The sequence below is a fragment of the Narcine bancroftii genome, chromosome 1, assembly GCF_036971445.1.
Source record: "Narcine bancroftii isolate sNarBan1 chromosome 1, sNarBan1.hap1, whole genome shotgun sequence".
NCBI lineage: Eukaryota > Metazoa > Chordata > Chondrichthyes > Torpediniformes > Narcinidae > Narcine > Narcine bancroftii.
The window spans coordinates 484,768,814-484,788,902 of NC_091469.1; the positions used below are offsets into that span (position 1 = coordinate 484,768,814).

Consider the following 20,089-nt stretch of genomic DNA (forward strand, 5'->3'; position numbering starts at 1 on the left):
GCCAGTCAGACAATGTTGTCATTCAACAAAAATACACCAGAAATTCTACTGAGTCCCTTCTTTTCTTTTCTTCTCCTTCCATCAACTTAGGTAATGTTTGTCCCCGGTAGGTTTTCGCTATTGTATTTAATGTAAGGCTCCCATACTTGTTCTTTTCTAATGGAATACATTTATTCATTTAAATTTAGTAGTTTCTTCCTTTTAATTTGGTTATGTATTCCATTAATATTTAAAGTCATATAGTTCAGCGTAGCCCTTTTATATTTTGTTTATCTTCTCTTTCCGTTTTTCCATCATTACCTTTCCTCCTTTTCCATTTCTGTTTTCTTATTTTCAACTCTTTATAAGACAACATTCCTACAACATCCAACATTTTCCTTATTCTCCTATTTCTATCTTATTTATCCCCAATCTCCCCTTCCCCTCCTGAGTTGTCCTTTATCCCTTGTCGGGCAACCACATCTCCCCTCTCCATTTGGATTTGCGAATCCACTCGCAAGCGTCAACTGATTTTGCAGTGACCGCTATTTCCCCCCACCCCGCCCCCCCAGAAAAGATTTCACTTTTCATATGTCACAAAGGTCACTCTTTTAATTCCCTCCTTATTCTCTCTATTCAATTACCTTCCCTTATTAATTCTTGTCTATACTATCTATATTTTCCTCTAAGTACAGATACATTCACGTATGCACATTGTCTCTATTCACTCTTATACCTCTTTACCCGCATACATATCAATCGTGATCATTTTTACTCTCATTACCCGTCTTCATCCCTCAGTCTATTTTTGTCTTTACCCACATACATATCAATCGTGATCATTTTTACTCTCATTACCCGTCTTCCTCCCTCAGTCTATTTTTGTAATTGTTCTGCAAATTTTCGTGCTTCTTCTGGATCCGAGAATAGTCTGTTTTGTTGTCCTGGAATAAATATTTTCAATACCGCTGGATGCTTTAGTATAAATTTATACCCTTTCTTCCATAAAATCGCCTTTGCTGTATTGAACTCTTTTCTCTTCTTTAGGAGTTCAAAACTTATATCTGGATAAATGAAGATTTTTTGCCTTTTATACCTCAGTGTCTTGTTGAAGAAACTTACCCCCTCAGGGTACTCCAGATGATAACCTCTTTCTTTCAGGGTCACCACAGAGTTCTTTTTTGTTTCCCTTATTCCAAGTGAAACATTAGACAGCCAGTCCTCTCCTCTTGCATGAACCACAAGGGTTTCGACCAGGCTGTCTTCCAAAAGTTTGCCAGCTTGCCCTGTTTCAGAACCAGCAACTTCTTCTGGCTGACACTGTCAAGAGTCTCTGCTCTCTCACTCTCTCACACACACACTCAGACTCAGACAAAGCCTGTTTGACTCTCTCTGCTTGCAAAACCACATGGCCCTCTTACAACAGCAAGTATCCTGCAGATAATAGGAGCCAGCGTTCTCTTTCATCTGTTGCCTTGGTAAACAAGAATCCTTTAGCAAACTCTCTTGAGCACCCTTCAAAGCTGTTCCAAAAAGGTGGGAGAAGCCATTATGTCTCCAATATTATCAGAGCTCCAGCATTTCAAATAAGATTTGTTTTAAGGTGTTTGCATGTGACCTACCCTAACAAACCTTTCCCAATTTATCTCCCAGAACCATTTCCATATACTCTGTCACACAACTCTCTGGAGGTTCTTTTATTGTCCTGAGATTTGGCACCTCCATACCAGGCAGGGATGCTACCAGCCAGAATTTTCTACACAGTACATCTGTAGCACTTTTGAGAGTCTCCGGTGACATACTGAATCTCCTCCAACGTCTCACAAAGTATAGCCACTGGTGAGCCTTCTTTGTGATTGCATCAACAAGGAGGTTCCAGGGAGAGGAGTCACGTGATGGAGTAGTGGCCGGACGGTGAACTCCAGCCCTCTCCAGAAAAGTCGGGAAAAACAAGAAAAAATACAAAGGCACAGAAATACAAGTTAAAGAAAAGTGAGTATAAAGGTGGAAAGAAGATGGAGACAAAAGGAGAAAAATCAAAATCAACGGAAAGAAGAGAGGAAGAGAAGACAACGGAGGAAAAAGGTGAAGGCCTTACCTGTCCGAAGAGGCCCGCTGTGGAGAGAAAACCCCACTACCTCAGGTCGGTAGAAAGAGAACTACAACAATGGCTCACAGAGCCGAGTAAAAATGCGCAACCGCGCATGCGCGACTCCTCGCGCATGCGCGATGCGCATACAAAAAAACACACCGACGGGAGGGGGGACCAGCTGGGGAGTCGATCTCCACAGCCGGCAACGACAGCTGCAGAACACCTGCAGCAAGAAGAGAACACAGAAGACAATGGAAACAAGAAAGAAGAGGAGGAAAGGGCATCAAAGAAACAACAGATGGCCAACCCAGAGGAAGAAGAAGAGGAAGAGTATGGTGAAATAGAAGAAGAAAAGAGAGGCAAGGTAAAGGAGGTACTTGCTCTTGTTAGAGGATACATGGAGTCATTTAAAGAATGGCAAACACAGGAATTCAATGATTTAAGAAGAAGAATAAACAACACAGAAAAGAAAATAAATAAAATGGATATGACCTTAACAGAAATGGGGAAAAAAATGGACAAGATGGAAGAACGGGCAATAGCAGCAGAAATGGAGGTAGAAGACTTAAAAAAGAAATTGGAGGAATCTAATAAAAAAACTAAAGAGACACAAGAATTACTAGCCCAAAAAATAGATATAATGGAAAATTATAACAGAAGAAATAACATAAAGATAGTGGGCCTCAAGGAAGATGTAGAAGGCAAGAATATGAGGGAGTTTATAAAAGAATGGATCCCTAAGGCCCTAGGATGTCCAGAACTACAGCAAGAAATGGAAATAGAAAGGGCACATAGAGCATTGGCCCCTAAACCACAACCACAACAAAAACCAAGATCTATTGTAGTAAAATTCCTAAGATATACTACAAGAGAAAAGGTACTGGAGAAGACAATGGAAAAAGTAAGAGAGGGCAACAAACCACTGGAGTATAAAGGGCAAAAAATCTTCATTTATCCAGATATAAGCTTTGAACTCCTAAAGAAGAGAAAAGAGTTCAATGCAGCAAAAGCGATTTTATGGAAGAAAGGATATAAATTTACACTGAAGCATCCTGCGGTATTGAAAATATTTATCCCAGGACAACAAAACAGACTATTCTCGGATCCAGAAGAAGCACGAAAATTTGCAGAACAATTACAAAAATAGACGGAGGGATGAAGACGGGTAATGAGAGCAAAAATTATCACGATTGATATGTATGTGGGTAAAGACAAAAATAGACTGAGGGATGAAGACGGGTAAGGAGGGTAAAAATGACCACGATTGATATGTATGCGGGTAAAGAGGTATAAGAGTGAATAGAGACAATGGGCATATGTGAAAATATCTGTAATTAGAGGAAAACATAGAAAGTATAGACAAGAATTAACAAGAGAAGGTAATGGAATAGAGAGAATAAGGAGGGAACTAAAAGAGTGACCTTTGTGACATATAAAAAACGAAATCTTTTCTGGGGGGGGCTGGGTGGGGGGAAAAGAGCGGTCACTGCAAAATCAGTTGACGCTTGCGAGTGGATTCGCAAATCCAAATGGAGAGGGGAGATGTGGTTGTCCGACAAGGGATAAAGGGCAACTCAGGAGGGGAAGGGGAGATTGGGGATAAAGAAGATAGAAATAGGAGAATAAGGAAAATGTTGGATGTTGTAGGAATGTTGTCTGGTAAAGAGTTGAAAATAAGAAAACAGAAATGGAAAAGGAGGAAAGGTAATGATGGAAAAACGGAAAGAGAAGATAAACAAAATATAAAATGGCTACGCTGAACTATATGACTCTAAATATTAATGGAATACATAACCAAATTAAAAGGAAGAAACTACTAAATTTACTGAAAAAGGAAAAAATAGATATAGCATTTGTCCAAGAAACACATTTAACTGAATTGGAGCACAAGTAATTAAAGAGAGATTGGGTAGGACATGTAACAGCAGCATCGTATAATTCAAAAGCAAGAGGAGTGGCTATATTAATTAGCAAAAATGTGCCATTTAAAATAGAAGAGGAAATAATAGATCCAGCAGGGAGATATGTTATGATAAAATGTCAGATATACTCAGAGCTTTGGAATCTACTTAATATATATTCACCTAACGAAGAAGATCAAAAGTTTATGCAAGATATCTTTTTGAAGGTAGCTAATACGCAAGGGAACATACTAATAGGAGGGGATTTCAATCTGAATTTGGATCCAAATATGGATAAAACGGGGAAAAAAATTAACAGGAAGAACAAAGTAACCAAATTTATAAATAAATCAATGCAAGAAATGAAACTTGTGGACATATGGAGGAAACAAAACCCAAAAGAAAAGGAATACTCATACTACTCGACTAGACATAAAACATACTCAAGGATAGACCTATTCCTGTTATCAGCCCACATACAAGGGAGAGTTAGGAAAACGGAATATAAAGCTAGACTATTATCGGACCACTCACCCCTGTTATTGGCAATAGAGCTAGAAGACATCCCTCCAAGAATGTATAGATGGAGACTAAACCCCATGCTACTTAAAAGACAGGATTTTAGAGAATTTATTGAAAAACAATTAAAAATGTACTTTGAAGTAAATACGGAATCAGTGGAAGATAAGTTTATACTATGGGACGCAATGAAAGCATTCATTAGAGGGCAAATAATAAGTTATGCAACCAAGATGAAGAAGGACTATAATCAGGAAACAGAGCAGTTGGAAAGGGAAATAATAAACATAGAAAAAAAATTAGCAATAAAGGAAGATACAACCAAAAGAAGAGAATTGGCGGATAAAAAAATAAAATATGAAACATTACAAACATATAAGGTGGAGAAGAATATAATGAAGACAAAACAGAAATATTATGAACTAGGGGAAAAAACACACAAAATCCTAGCATGGCAGCTTAAGACAGAGCAAACTAAGAAAATGGTATTGGCAACAAGGAAAAAAGACAAACAAATTACATATAATCCAAAAGAAATTAAGGAAAACTTTAGAGAATTCTATGAACAATTATACCGAACCGAAAACGAAGGGAAAGAAGGGAAAATAGATGAATTTTTGACTAAAATTGAACTACCAAAACTACAAATAGAGGAACAAAATAAATTAACAGAACCATTTGGAACAGTAGAAATACAAGAGATAATAAAAAATTTACCAAATAATAAGACACCAGGAGAGGATGGACTCCCAATAGAATTCTACAAAACATTTAAAGACCTAATAATACCGCCCCTCCTGGATGTAATCAACCAGATTGATGAGACACAAAACTTACCAGATTCATGTAAAACAGCAATAATTACAGTGATACTAAAACAAGGGAAAGATCCACTCTCACCAGCGTCATATAGACCAATATCTTTGCTAAACACAGATTATAAGATAATAGCTAAACTATTAGCGAACAGATTAGCAGAACAGGTACCGAAAATGGTAAATTTAGACCAAACTGGATTTATCAAAAAAAGACGCACAACAGACAATATTTGTAAATTTATTAACTTAATTCATGCAGTAGAAGGAAATAAAGCACCGGCAGTAGCAGTTGCTTTAGACGCAGAGAAGGCCTTCGACAGAGTAGAATGGAATTACTTGTTCAAAGTATTGCAAAAATTCAGTTTACCAGAGAAGTATATTAATTGGATTAAAGCATTATATAAGGGACCGTTAGCGAAAGTGACAGTAAATGGACATGTATCAAAGCAATTTAACTTAAGCAGGTCAACGCGGCAGGGATGCCCACTATCACCATTATTGTTTGCACTAGCTATAGAACCACTAGCAGAATCGATAAGAAGAGATAATAATATAAAAGGAATAAAAATAAAAGACAGGGAATATAAAATCAGTCTGTTTGCGGATGATGTGATAGTGTACTTAACAGAACCAGAACTAGCAATAAAAGAACTATATAAGAAATTGAAGGAATATGGAGAAGTGTCGGGATACAAGATAAACGTAAATAAAAGTGAAGCAATGCCTATGAATAACGCGGATTTCTCAAAATTTAAGGAGGAATCCCCATTCAGATGGCAAACGCAGGCAATAAGATACCTTGGTGTGCAAATAAACAAAAATCTAGGCCAATTATATAAACTCATTTACAATCCACTAATGAAAAAATTACAGGGCGATTTAGAGCATTGGAAAGAGCTACCACTAACACTGATAGGAAGGATAAACTGTATTAAAATGAACATTTTTCCAAGGATACTATACTTATTTCAGGCATTGCCAATACAACTGACAGAAAAATTCTTCAAAGAGTTAAAGAAAATAATAAGGAGATTTTTATGGAGAGGGGGGAAACCGAGGATAGCACTAGACAAATTAACAGAATGGTATAAACAAGGAGGCTTACAATTGCCAAACTTCAAAAATTATTATAGAGCCGCACAATTAAGGTACCTATCAGATTTTTATCAAACAAGGGAAAAACCAGACTGGACGAGACTAGAATTAGATAAAATAGGGGAAAAGATACCTGAACACATATTATATAAATGGGACGAAAAATTGGTACAACATAGAACTTCTCCAGTATTACACCATCTCCTCAATATATGGAAGAAGATTCATGTAGAAAGAAATAAAATAAATTACCAAATACCAAAACTAATATTGACGCAAAATAAGCTACTCCCTTTTACAATAGACAACCTTGCCTTTAGAAAATGGGAAAAAAAAGGGATTAAAAGAATAGAAAATTGTTTTTCAGGAAGTAGATTCTTATCCTTTGAACAAATGAGAGATAAGTACAATATAACGGGAGATACAGCGCTGGCATATTACCAACTGAGATCCTACTTGAAAGATAAATTAGGAAGCAACTTGAGTTTACCAGAGGGAAGTAACCTTGAATATGTGATTACAGATACAATGTTAATCAAAAGATTTATAAAAAATATGTATATTAAACTGCAAGAAAAGGAAAATGAGGAAACAAATGGTAAAACTAAACAAAAATGGGAACAAGATTTAAATATAAAGATAAAAAAGGAAACATGGGAGAAGTTATGCTCTGGAACGATGAGAAATACAATAAATACGAGGCTGCGTATGATACAATATAATTGGTTACAAAGACTATACATTACACCGCAAAAGTTAAATAAATGGGACCCAACAGTATCGGATAGATGTTTTCGATGTAAAAAAGAAAGGGGAACAACAATTCATGCAATCTGGACATGTGAGAGAGTAGAAAAATTTTGGGATGATCTCAATCAGATATTAAATAAAATAACAGAAAACAATATACCAAAGAATCCAGAGATCTTTCTCCTAAGTAACATAAAAAATAAAGAATTTGGAATTGACTTGGAGGATGCACAAAAAAGATTTGTTAAGATAGCCCTAGCTGTAGCAAAAAAATGTATTATGTCAACCTGGAAATTGGAAGATAATTTGAAAATACAACAATGGTATATAGAAATGAATAAATGTATTCCATTAGAAAAAATAACATATAGTTTAAGAAATAATATTGAAATATTCGAACAAGTATGGGAGCCTTACATTAAATACAATAGCGAAAACCTACCGGGAACAAACATTACCTAAGTTGATGGAAGGAGAAGAGAAGAAAAGAATGGACTCAGTAGAATTTCTGGTGTATTTTTGTTGAATGACAACATTGTCTAACTGAATTAATGCAACCTAGATTGTATAACTAAAATGGATGAGAGGGGGGGGGGATGGGGGGGTGGCTTGGGAGGAGGGAGGGGGGAGGGAGAAAAAGTCACTGTAAATGTGTGGAAAAGAAAAAGTGTATATCATGGCTATTGTGATTTATGGTGTGAAAAATAAAAAATTTAAAAAAAAAAAAAAAAAAAAAAAAAAACAAGGAGGTTCCAGGACAGATCCTCGTAGATGTTGACATGCAGGAATTTGAAGTTCTTTTTTTAATGTTTTATTTAAAATTTTAAGAACAAACAAAAAAAAACCACAGTTCATTCAATTAATAAAAGATTTTACATATAAAAGAATACATGTGGTATATCCACCCTCCCTCCCCACAATTCCCCTCCCTTACCCACCACCCACCACCCCCCAAACACCCAAAAGTGTAGGTTACAAGAAGATACAAACACTTCAAAACAGATCTCATTTAAAATGCCAGAGCTCTGCTCAAGCCAGACAGTCCAGACTCCGGGTGCCTTTGCAAAAACTTTGAAGGATGCCTGTAAGGTCTTCACAAGTATGTGTCAATTGGACATGCTGGTCTAAGAAGCGTCATGCGGTCTTCTCTGTGAGAGAGAGAGAGAGAGAGAGAGAGAGAGAGAGAGAGAGAGAGAGAGAGAAAGAGAGAGAGAGAGAGAGAGAGGAAGAGAGAGAGAGAGAGAGAGAGAGAGAGAAAGAGAGAGAAAGAGAGAGAGAGAGAGAGAGAGGAAGAGAGAGAGAGAGAGAGAGAGAGAGAGAGAATTCAGTTCTGCAGTTCTACAGTTCAGCAGCAGCAGCTGGGACTGGAAAAGGACAAGCTGGCAAACTTGTGGAAATACCCCATTTGGAAGACTGGTTGTGAGTTCTTAATTCAGCCTGGTCAAAGCCCTTGTGATCCATACAAGAGGAGATGGCTGACTGTATAATATTTCGCTTGAAATAATGAAAACAGAAAAGGAACTCTGTGGTGATCTGAAAGAAAGGTTATCATCTGGAAAACCCTGATGGGGCAAGTTTCTTCAGCAAGACACTGAAGTGGCTGATCTGAAGGAATTAGTTTGTGTCCATTGAGCAACAAATCTCTCTGTGAAAACCAACAAGAACTTCCTGAGTGGTAACCGTTTACCTTTCAAGCACCAAAGCCTGGTGAAGATTCATAAATGTTAAATTCTGTGCACAGTATAAGAATTGCCAGTGAACTTGGAGGAGTGAGGAGTGAGATTGGTCAGTGAATCAAAGAAATTTTCTGAACTTACACACACATTACATACACGTGCGCTTAGAATTAGAAGGGAGTTAAGTTAGGTTAAGTTAATAGTAATAAGTTAAAGTTTGATCCTGTTTTCATGTTTAAAGATAATTAAAAGTAACTTTTGTGTAAGTAACCATTTGTCTTGGTAAATTTCTATTGCTGCTGGGTTTTGGGGTCCTCTGAGCCCGTAACAGAGAGAAGAAAGAGATTGTCAATTAATATATAAATTCTAATTAGCTGCCATGGAGCCAAATACCACCCAGAACAGGACATTGAGAGTTTAAATTTTTAAATTTTTTTATTTTCAAAAAGAATTATATTTATCATGTAAGTTATGTTAGTTTCTCAAGAGGAATACAAGATCTCATTTCAGTATGTTATCTTTGTATCCTTAAATCTATATTGGACTTCTAAGTAATAGCTACACATTTCCTCATGAAAGATAAAGCCAATTGTAAAAATTCAATTTGATACATAGTTAACTTTAGTATTAAACTATACTTTTAAATATTTCCTTGTGGCGGCGCACATCCTCATGGCGAACCGGCCCCGCTCGTATTGCCACGTGGCGGGGCAGCCATGGGGAAATGGCGTCGTCAGATGTTTCTCTCTGATTCCAGCATCCCTTCCAGAGGGCGCCCTGAGCAGCTAATATGATGTCACAATGCACCAGGTGACTGAGCTCCTGCTGCCCTAATAGGGGTCCGCTGAATGTGAATAAAAACAGTCGTTAAAGACCCTCAACATGATGGCTGTGTTTCTTCCACTGCTCACACCGCCACATCCAAATAAAAATAACATTGGATCTAATGGAATTTAACCTTTAACACTTTCTCTAAAAATAGTCTAATTTGTATCCAAAAAGACTTAACCTTAATACACTGCCAAGATGAATGAAAAAGAACCTATTTCTTTATGACATCTAAAATATAAATCTGAAGTAATTAAATCTTTTTTTAATTTTTGAGATGTTAAATATAAATGATGCAAAAATTGTATTGTACCAATCTATATCTTACATTAATAATTTTAGTCATGTTGCATAACATTCTCCAATCACCTTAATCTTAATTTATACATATCCAATTTAGGCATTTTCCTTTGAAGTAATTTATACATTTCTGAAATAAATTTATTGATACCCCCTTTTGTAAGCAAAATTTCTAACTCAGATTGTCTTGGTAATCTTAAACTTTGGCCTAGAATTTGAAGTTGTTGACCCGCTCCACTACTGGTTCATGTTCCCCTGACCTCCTCCTCAAGTCCACAATCATCTCCTTGGTTTTGCTAGCATTGAGTGCAAAGTTGTTGGTGTGATACCACTCAACAAGCTGATCTATCTCCCTCTTCTACACTCCCTCATTACCGTTTGTGAATCTGCCAACTGTGGCGTCACTGACAAACTTGTAGATAGTATTGGAATTGTGCCTGGCCACACAGTCATGGGTGTATCATGAGTAGAGCCGTGGCCTAAGCCTGCATCCTGGGGGTGCGCTTCCTGTGACTGCTTGAGTTTCCTCTGGGTACTCCGGGTTGCTCCCACATCCTAAAGGTGTGTGAGTTGGTAGATCAACTGTAAATGAGAGCTACAGAACCACTACAGCACAGAAACAGGTCCTTCGGCCTGTTGAGTCCATTCTGAATGATTATTTGGCCTTGTCTCATTGGCCTGTTCCCCAACCATAGCCCTCTATACACATCCCATCCATAGACCTATCCAAATTTTCTTAAGCGTTGAAATCAAACCCTCATCCACTATCTCCACTGGCAGCTCCTTCAACACTCACCACTCTCTGAGTGAAGAAGCTCCCCCTAAAGCCAATCATCAAATAAATCATATTTACCAGTGATTAGCCCATTACCTTCTATGCCTGGACTATTCAAGCACTCATCTCAGTCATAAGTGTTGTGAGAGTCTCTAACCCAGAGTGATTTATGGTTAGGATAGTATTACGAGACCAAAGGACCCCAAAACCCAGCAGCAATAGGTATTCACCAAGAGAAATGGTTATTTAAACAAAGGTTGCTTTTAATTATCTTTAAACATGAAAACAGGATCACACTTTAACATCACTATTAACTTAACTAACCTAACTTAACCCCCTTCTAATTCTTAGCCCACACATATGTAATGTCTGTGTAAGTTTAGGAAAGTTCTTTGATTCACAATCGAATCTCACTTCTCATTCCTCCAAGTTCACTGGTTTCAGGCAATTCTTATACTCTGCACAGAATTTAACATGTATAAAATTCACCAGGCTTTGGTGCTTGAAAGGTAAATGGTTACTGCTCAGGAAGGTTCTTGTCGGTTTTCAGAGAGAGATTTGTTGTATGCTGGACATCACAACTGATTCCTTGTAACCAGCCACTTCAGTGTCTTGCCAAAGAAACTTGCCCCATCAGGGTTTTCCAGATGATAACCTCTTTCTTTCAGCTCACCACAGAATTCCTTTTTGCTTCTCTTATTTCAAGTGAAACATTAGGCAGCCAGTCCTCTCCTCTTGTATGAGCCACAAGGGCTTTGACCAAGCTGAACTCAGCACTCACAACCCGTCTTCCATTTTCCACAAGTTTTCCAGCTTGTCCTGTTCCAGTACCAGTTGTTGCAGCTGATTGTAGCACTGCAGAACTGATCTCTCTCTCTCTTTCTCTCTCTCTCTCTCTCTGAGAAAAAAAACTGTTTTTCTCTCTCTGCTTGCAAAACCACATGACCCTCTTAGAAAAATAAGTTCCACTCCAGACAGCCTGCGGCTCCAACGAGTTCTTTTATCTGTTGCCTTTTTGTAAGTAATAATCCATTAATGAAGTCTCTTGGGCACTCTTGGAGGCTTTTTGGAGCTGGTCTGTCTAGCATGAGCAGAGCTCCAGTATTTTAAATAAGATCTGTTTTAAAGTGTTTGTATGTGACCTACACTAAAAAAACCTGTCCCAATTAATCTCCCAAAAACATATCTATAATCTGTCACAATGGTACAAGGCCAACAATGCCAGTTACGTCCACAGTTCACAAACAAATAAAAAGGAAGATGTCACGCACACAGAGCTAAAATAATTCAGCCTAATCAAACCATGTCTGTTGGAGCAGCTCAACCTTCAGTGCTGCCTTGAAGTGTCAGCCTGGCTTATTGTCCTGGTCTCTGGGATAGGACCTGATTGAGTTGCTTCTTTCAACAGCATAATATATAGTAGCAGAATTAGGCTCCTTGGCCAATCGAGACTGCTCCACGATCTGAATCATGGCTGATGTAGGATACAGAATGTTGCCTGGGTTTAAGCATCTGGAGTATGGGGAGAGATTGGACAGATTGGGTCTTTATTCTTTGGAGCGTAGAAGGTTGAGAGGGGATTTGATAGAAGTATTTAAGATTATGAAAGGGATAGACAGAATGGATGTGGATAGACTATTTCCGTTAAGAGGAGGAAAGTTTAAAACAAGAGGACATGAGTTAAGAATTAAGGGGCAGAGGTTTAGAGGTAACATGAGGGGGAACTTCTTTACTCAGAGAGTGGTAGCTGTGTGGAATGATCTTCCGGGAGAAATAGTGGCGGCGGAGTCAATTGTATTATTTAAGAAAAGGTTGGACAGGTATATGGATGAGAAGAAGATGGAGGGTTATGGGCATTGTGCAGGGAGGTGGGACTAGAAAGGGGTGTTTGGTTCGGTGCGGACTAGAAGGGCCTAATGGCCTGTTTCCGTGCTGTAATTGTTATGTTATGTTATGTTATGTTAAAACATTAGGGCGGCATAGTGCAAGGCTATTATGGTGCCAGTGACCTGAGTATGAATTTGGCACTGCTTGCTCTGGATCTGTGTGAGTTTCCTCCGGGTGCTCCAGTTTCCTCACAGCCTTCACAACCCATGGGGGATGTAGGCTAATTGGGGTATTTGGTGGGCACAGGGTCATGGGCCAGAAGGGCTTGTTATGTGCTGTATACGTAAATTTAAATATTAAAAAAAGTAAAATATGTAAGTATAATCTAAAATGAGAGACAAATTGTTCCCAATCCTTGGGCAAATCTTCACACCAGTCCTCCGTGACATTACAGTAAAGAGAAATGTGACATTACCTATTGTGCCACAAGGAGGTAGCACCTCCAAGATGTGAGAATCATGCAAACTCTCCCACTCGAAATAGATGGCTGATTTGCTGTTGTTCCACATCTGGAGATTAACAGAGCACACAGGATAATGCCTCAGTCATTTCCATCAATATGATTGCTATGTACCAAGACCTTTATCTTGCTTTCTGATTAAATTGTTGGGTTACAAGCACTAATTAGAACCATAAAACATTACAACACAAAACAGGCACCTTTGGTCCTTCCAGTCTGAGCCGAACCATTTTTCTTTTGCCTCGTCCCAGTCCATAGCCCTTCGTGCCTCTCCCACATCCATGTACCTGCACAAATTCTTCTTAAATATGAAAATTGCGCCCTCATTCACCACTTCTGCTGGAACCTCGTTCCACACCCCCACAACTTTCTGTGTGACGAAGTTCCCCCTCAACTTTTCCCTTTTCACTCTTAACCCATGTCCTCTAGTTTGTATCTCACCTCCCCTCAGTGGATTTACTCTGTCTATCCCCCTCATAACTTTCAATACCTCTATCAAATCTCCCCTCATTCTTCTACACTCCAGGGAATAAAGCCCTAACCTGTTTAACCTTTCACTGTAACTCAGTTCCTGAAGTCCAAGCAATAACCTAATAAATCTTCTCTGCACTCTTTCTATCTATAGTTAGGTGACCAAAACTGCACACAATACTCAAATTTGACCTCACCAATGTCTTATACAACATTACCATAACATCCCAACTCCTATACAGGCACTCAGTACTTTGTTATATGAAGGCCAATATGCCAAAAGCTCTCTTTACAACCCTATCCACCTGTGACACCACTTTCAGGGAATTATGGACCTGTATTCCCAGATCTCTCTGTTCTACAGCACTCCTCAGTGCCCGACCATTTATCACATGCCGAGCCCTGGACTCAGAGTCACAGACTGGTATAGCACAGATAGTGAATCAGAAGTCTGCAGACTTTGTGATTGACCCCCCCCCCCCCCCCCCACATCTCTCCTTTCCTCTACCTCAGTTTCTCTCTCTCCATCTTCCCTTTTCCCTCTGTCTCCTTTCACAGAGCCAAAATAAACCCTGACCCAATCAATTCTCACCTTTCCTCTCCCCTGTCCTCTTATTTAATTAACACTTTTTGTCTGTTAATCTGTACTCCTCCCTCTCATATCCTTTTCCACAGCCTTTTAATAGAGACACCTGTCTGTTTTCTGCTCATCAAAACTCACAAGTGCTGGAAGAGTTCAGCAGGTCTTGTAGTGCCCATAGGAGGTAAAGATAAAGGTCCTGAGGCCTTCTTCAAGGTATGAGTGAAAAACAGGTGTCTTAATTAAAGCTTGAGGAAAGAATGGGGTGGGAAGGAATACAGACTAACAGACAAAAGGTGTTAATTGGATAGGATACGATAAGAGGAAAGGTAAGAATGAATTTCGGCTCAGAGAGAGAGAGAGAGAGAGGAAAGGAAACAGGAGAAGAATATTTTGGGGAGGGTTGTAATGGAAATAGAGAAGTTGATGTTGATGGCATCTGGCTGAAGGGTTCCCCAGAAGGAAGATGAGGTGTTGTTCCTCCATTTTGTGGGTGGTCTCAGTCAGGCTGTGCATGTGAATCTGCAGGGGTCATCTACTGCATCTGGTGCTCCTGTTGTGGTCTCTTCTACATTGGGGAGAATGGACGCAAACTGGGAGATCGGTTCATTAAGCACCTCGGCTCTGTCCACTCCAATAGCCCAGTGGACACCTATTTCAATTCCCCGCCCCATTACCTCACCATCGTGATTGTCCATAGTCCGAGACCGGCTGAGTTCCTCCAAGCATTTCTGTGTTTTGATGACAATCACAGGGTCTGAAGACTTTTGTGTTTCACTGTTTCCTGCTCATACTTTGAGGAAGGGTTCAGGCCTGAAATGTTGGTAATATACTCTTACCTCTTATGGTGAGACAGCTGAGTTCCTCCAGTAATTCCATGTTTTTAGCACAGAGATGGGCCCTTCAGCCCACCTTTTTGAACATCTACACAAATCCTATTTTCCTGTACTAGGACTATATCCTTCTGCACCTTTCCTTCAGTTTAAGCAGCTGAATCAATGTCTCTTCAAGATAGTGATACACCTGACTCAACAACCTGCTCTACCCCAGGTCTGAACTCCTCTTTAGTGCCAGTTCCCCATAAGCCCCAATCCCTCAATCTTTCATACATTTTTCTTTCTCCACAGGACAGCAGTGCTGTTACAGAGCCAGTGTCCCAGGTTCGAATCCGATGTTGTCTGTGAGGAGTTTGTACATTCTTCCCACATCTGTGTGGGTTTATTCTGGGTGCTCCCGTTTACACCCACCCTTCAAAATGTTGTTGGTTAATTGGGCATAATTGGATGACACGGGCTCATGGGCCTAGAGAGCCTGTTCCCATGCTGTATGTATAAATTAACTATATCCAACTTCTCTTTTCCTTACTATTAAGGCACATAGGGTGACAATAACGGTGACCCTTATACCAGGGAGAAGGCAATTTAGTGTAATATTACATGTTCTAAACTATTGCTTGGCAATAAAAGGAATTCTACATCTTAATTTGGATTTCACCTCCCTCTGGGACAGAGAATTCCAAACATTTATTATCTATCGAGAGAAGAAATTTCACTACAACCTTAATTCTCATTCTCTCTCTCTCTCTCTCTCTCTCTCTCTCTCTCTCTCTCTCTCTCGCTCTCTCTCTCTCTAAAGCAGGAAATCTAAATGAAAGACAGAAATTGCTCGATATAACTCAACAGGTCAGGCTGCATATGCTAGTTTAAAAATTAATCCAACGTTTCAGGTTGAAGAAGTTCTGATACGTATCTTCCAGCGATTTGGACGAGGGTTTGAATCCCGCATTGTCTGTAAGGAGTTTGTACATTCTCCCCGTGTCTGCGTGGGAGAATGTACAAACTCCTTACAGACAATGCGGGATTCAAACCCTCGTCCAAATCGCTGGCGCTGTAAAGGCGCTGCGCTAACCAACAAAAGTTAGCCCTTGTACTTGGATTGACTTTGGTCAATGAATTAGATTTAATTTCATACCTGAAAATACCTTTTCAAAGTTGTGTTCATGTAGTTCTCACCCGGGATGAGAATGGCATAAGGTTTCAGTAAGACCTGAAATGGGTCAGTGTTACCTTTAACCTCGATCTCCATTGCTACAATATTACTGACGGATGCACAAGCTGCTTTTATGGATCTTTCTAAGCTACGTTTCCTGAAATTTAGAAAATAGAAATGAGGATTTAGTTATCTCTTAGGTGATTTCTGAGAGATATTTTGCAAAGGAACAGAGAAAATAGGAGTACATGTAGACTAGGAGCGCTCAGTCGTTTTTGGTTGAGGGCCACATACAAGCCTGGCAGTTTTCAACTAATTACACAGCAAGAAAAATGGAGTTTTTAGACCAGAAAACCCACACCATCTAAATTCATTTTCTATCAAAATAACAATATGACACTACTGAGCAGTTTACCTGGTGACATTACAGTAGTTTATTGATGTGCTCATATATTACAGTAAGCATTTCTGTATCTGCTGCCCTTAAAGTTAATTTAAATGAATACAAAAAAAAACTCATTCAAAAAACAGAACAAAATAAAAATCTAGGTGCAAAATAAGAACAGGAGAAAAGATCAAGAAAGGGACAAGGCCTTCTCCAACCTTCCTCCACAACTCTCAGTGAGTACAGTTCACGCCCAAGTGTCCACCTTAATGATATGATTGCCATGTGTAAATTTGTAGATAGGCCGTTAAAGATAGACTAATGAAGATTACTGATTCCTTGAAATCAAACAAACGCACTTCCCTTCTGTGAAAAAGTATTCATTTTCCCACTGTGTCTGAAATTTTTGGCAATCCCTTGCTATTTTCCATCTTTACAGTTCCACTGTTTTTTTTAAACTGAGTTAAACAAATTTATTAACTTGGGTAAATGTTTGTTTTAACGGAGGTAAATATTTTCATTGATGATTACATTTTAATGGTCGATCTAGTAGTTGTTCAAAATGATAGCAATATCTAGTGATGAAACTAAGAAGTGCAATGTACATAGAACCTTAGATCACTACAGCACAGAAACAGGCCCTTCAGCCCTTCTAGTCTGTGCCGAACCAGTTTTTTTGCCAGTCCCACAGATTTGTACCCAATCCTTAACCCTCCATACCTCTTCCATCCGTGTACCTGTCCAAATTCTTCTTAAATGTTAAAATTGAGCCTGCATCACCACCTCAGCTGGCAGCACGTTCCACACCCCCACCACTCTCTGTTCCCCATCATGTTCCTCCTAAACTTTTCCCCTTAACCCATGTCCTCTGGTTTGTATCTCACCTACCCTCGGTGGAAAAAGCCCATTTACATTGACTCTGTCTGTCCCCCTCATAATTTTAAATACCTCAATCAAATCTCCCCTCATTCTACACTCAAGGGAATAAAGTCCTAACCTTTTTAACCTTCCCCTGTAATTTAGTTCCTGAATCCAGGCAACATCCAAGTAAATCTTCTCTGCACTTCAATCTTATTGATATCTTTCCCACAGTTAGGTGACCAAAACTGCACACAATCCTCCAAATTTCCACTCTACACCTAAAACTATGTGGCTTGGTACGAAAATAACACCATCTACAAATTTGCCGATGATCCCAGGTTATAAAGAAAGGTGATGAGTCAGCCTACAGGAGGGAGAATGAAAACTTGGCTGAATGGTGCACCACAAACAACCTCGCACCCAATGTCACCAAAACTAAGGAGCTGATTGTTGACTTCAGGAAGGGAAAGCCAGAGGGATATAATCCAGTGATCACTGGGGGATCAGAGCTGGAGAGGGTGAGCACATTTAGGTTCTTGGGAGTCTCTATCTCGGAAGATCTTTCCTGGACCCCACACACTAATGGCATTGTGAAGAAAGCACATCAGCACCTCTACTTCCTCAGGAGATTGCAGAGTTTTGATATATATGACACCAAAAAACCAAAGCAAATTTCTACAGATGTGTGGTGGAAAGTGTGCTGACTGGCTGCATCATGGTCTGGTATGAGGACACCAATACCCCTGAGCGTAGAGTGCTCCAAAAGGTGATGGACACATCCCAGGATATCAGAGGTAAAACCCTCCCCACTATCAAGAACATCTACGGGAAACGCTGCCATCGGAGAGCAGCAGCAATCATCAAGAATCCACACCACCAGCACACGCTCTGTTCTCACTGCTGCCATCAGGAAAGAAGTACAGGTGCCCCAAGACTCACCCCACCAGGTTCAGGAACAGCAGCTCTCCCTCCACCATCAGATTCCTCAACAACAAACTCAATCAGGGATTCATTTAAGGACTCTTAATTTTGCACGTGCCAATCCACACTCTAAGCTCATCTTCCTTTCCTACAATATTCCTTGCATTGAAATATATTCACCTGAGAACATTTCCACCTCGTACAACCCGTGGACTTCTAACGCTGCATGTAATTTTCACATCATCTTTTCCCTCCTCCACTCCTCTGGATCCACTCCCCCTGCAAATCCAGTTTAAACCCCTCTAGAGCAGCACTAGCAAACCTTCCCTCAAGGATATTAGTCCCCCTCCAGTTCAGATGCAAACTGTCCCACCTTCCCTGGAAAAAAGCCCAATGATACAGAAACTTAAAGTCCTCCCTCCTGCACCACATCTTTATCCACGTGTTATGCTGCATTATCCTCTTATTTCTAACCTCACTAGTACATGGCACGGGTAGCAATCCTGAAATCACTACCCTGGAGGCCCTATCCTTCATACTAGTGCCTAACTCCATGAACTCTCCTTGAGAGACTTCCTCACCCTTCCTACCCACGACATTGGTCTCTATATGGACCACAACATCTGTTGTGAACCTGATCTGAAATATCTCAGACCCTGGCACCAGGGAGGCAACATTCCATCCAGGATTCTCAATCTCTTCCACTGAACCTTATCTGTCCCCCTCACTATGGAATCCCCTATCACTACATACAATACTCTTCTCCTTGCTTCCCTTCTTAACTACAGGAATAGACTCCATGCCACAGACCTTATCGCCATGGTTTATCCCTGGTAGGTCGTTCCCCCAACAGTATCCAACATGGTATTCAAAATGGTTAAACCATGTCCTCTGATTTGTATCTCATCTAAACTCAGTGTGAAAAGCCTACTTACCTGAATTCATCTTCTACTGTCCTGAATTTGGATTGCAAGCAACAAGAGTATCAAGAGTCAAATGAGAAAGTCTGCAGACGCTCAGGTCATGCAATACAAAAATATGCTGGAGAAACTCAGCAGGTCACGAAGCATCCACAGGAAGCAAAGGGTAACCAATGTTTTGAGCTTGAGCCCCTCATCAGGTATAAGCAAAAGCACCTGAATACAAATGAAGGGAGCTAGAGAGGAAGGGGCAGGGGAGGAGCACAGGCCAACAGTCCATAGGCAGACACAGGTAGGAGGTCAGAAGAGAAAACAGCTGAGGTGATGGGGGAGAGGATAGCTCTCAGTTAGGAGTAGAAATTGTCAGGGATGGGCGTGAATTGCAAGAAGGACCACTGGCATTTTCCCAGGATGACAGCTTGCAGCCCCTTCCCTCTGCCACCAGTTCTTCTTTCAATAGACCAAAAATAGACAAAGGCTTCATATGTTGGGTAAGCTTGATTGACATGAGGAAAAGTTTCTTTTGCAAAAGACTGGTGAATCTTTGGAATTCTCCAACACAAAGCATTTGAATGCAATTCATTAAATATATTCAAGGAATTATATATTATTCTCACCATTAGAGAAACCAAGATGTGGAGAAAAAGTTGAAACAGAAAATTTAGATGATCACCCAGGATGACACTGAATAGTGGAGCAGGCTTGAAAGGACAAAAGATCTATATCAGAGGTGTCAAAACTACATTCTGCAAGCCAACTGTGGTCCATTGCCCATTTTTAAGTGGCCCATGATGTGGTGCTACAGTCACTACACTGGCCACACTCCTACCAGCCTATTGCAGGGGGCAACCACTGTACCTGCAGGTTGGCAACCTGGGAGGC

The 20,089-nt window shown here is 39.8% G+C and overlaps 1 protein-coding gene across 3 annotated transcripts in view; it reads right to left on the reverse strand.

Moving 5' to 3' along the window:
* The window catches only part of dlec1 (DLEC1 cilia and flagella associated protein), a 191,340-nt gene that overhangs the window by 76,082 nt on the left and 95,169 nt on the right, over positions 1–20,089 (reverse strand). For all 3 annotated transcript variants that reach the window (XM_069914929.1, XM_069914926.1, XM_069914927.1), the window contains 2 exons: positions 16,103–16,277; positions 13,036–13,129 (listed from right to left, as the gene is read on the reverse strand). In XM_069914929.1, coding sequence (XP_069771030.1) covers positions 13,036–13,129; positions 16,103–16,277 — 269 coding nt within the window. The remainder of the gene's footprint in view (positions 1–13,035; positions 13,130–16,102; positions 16,278–20,089) is intronic.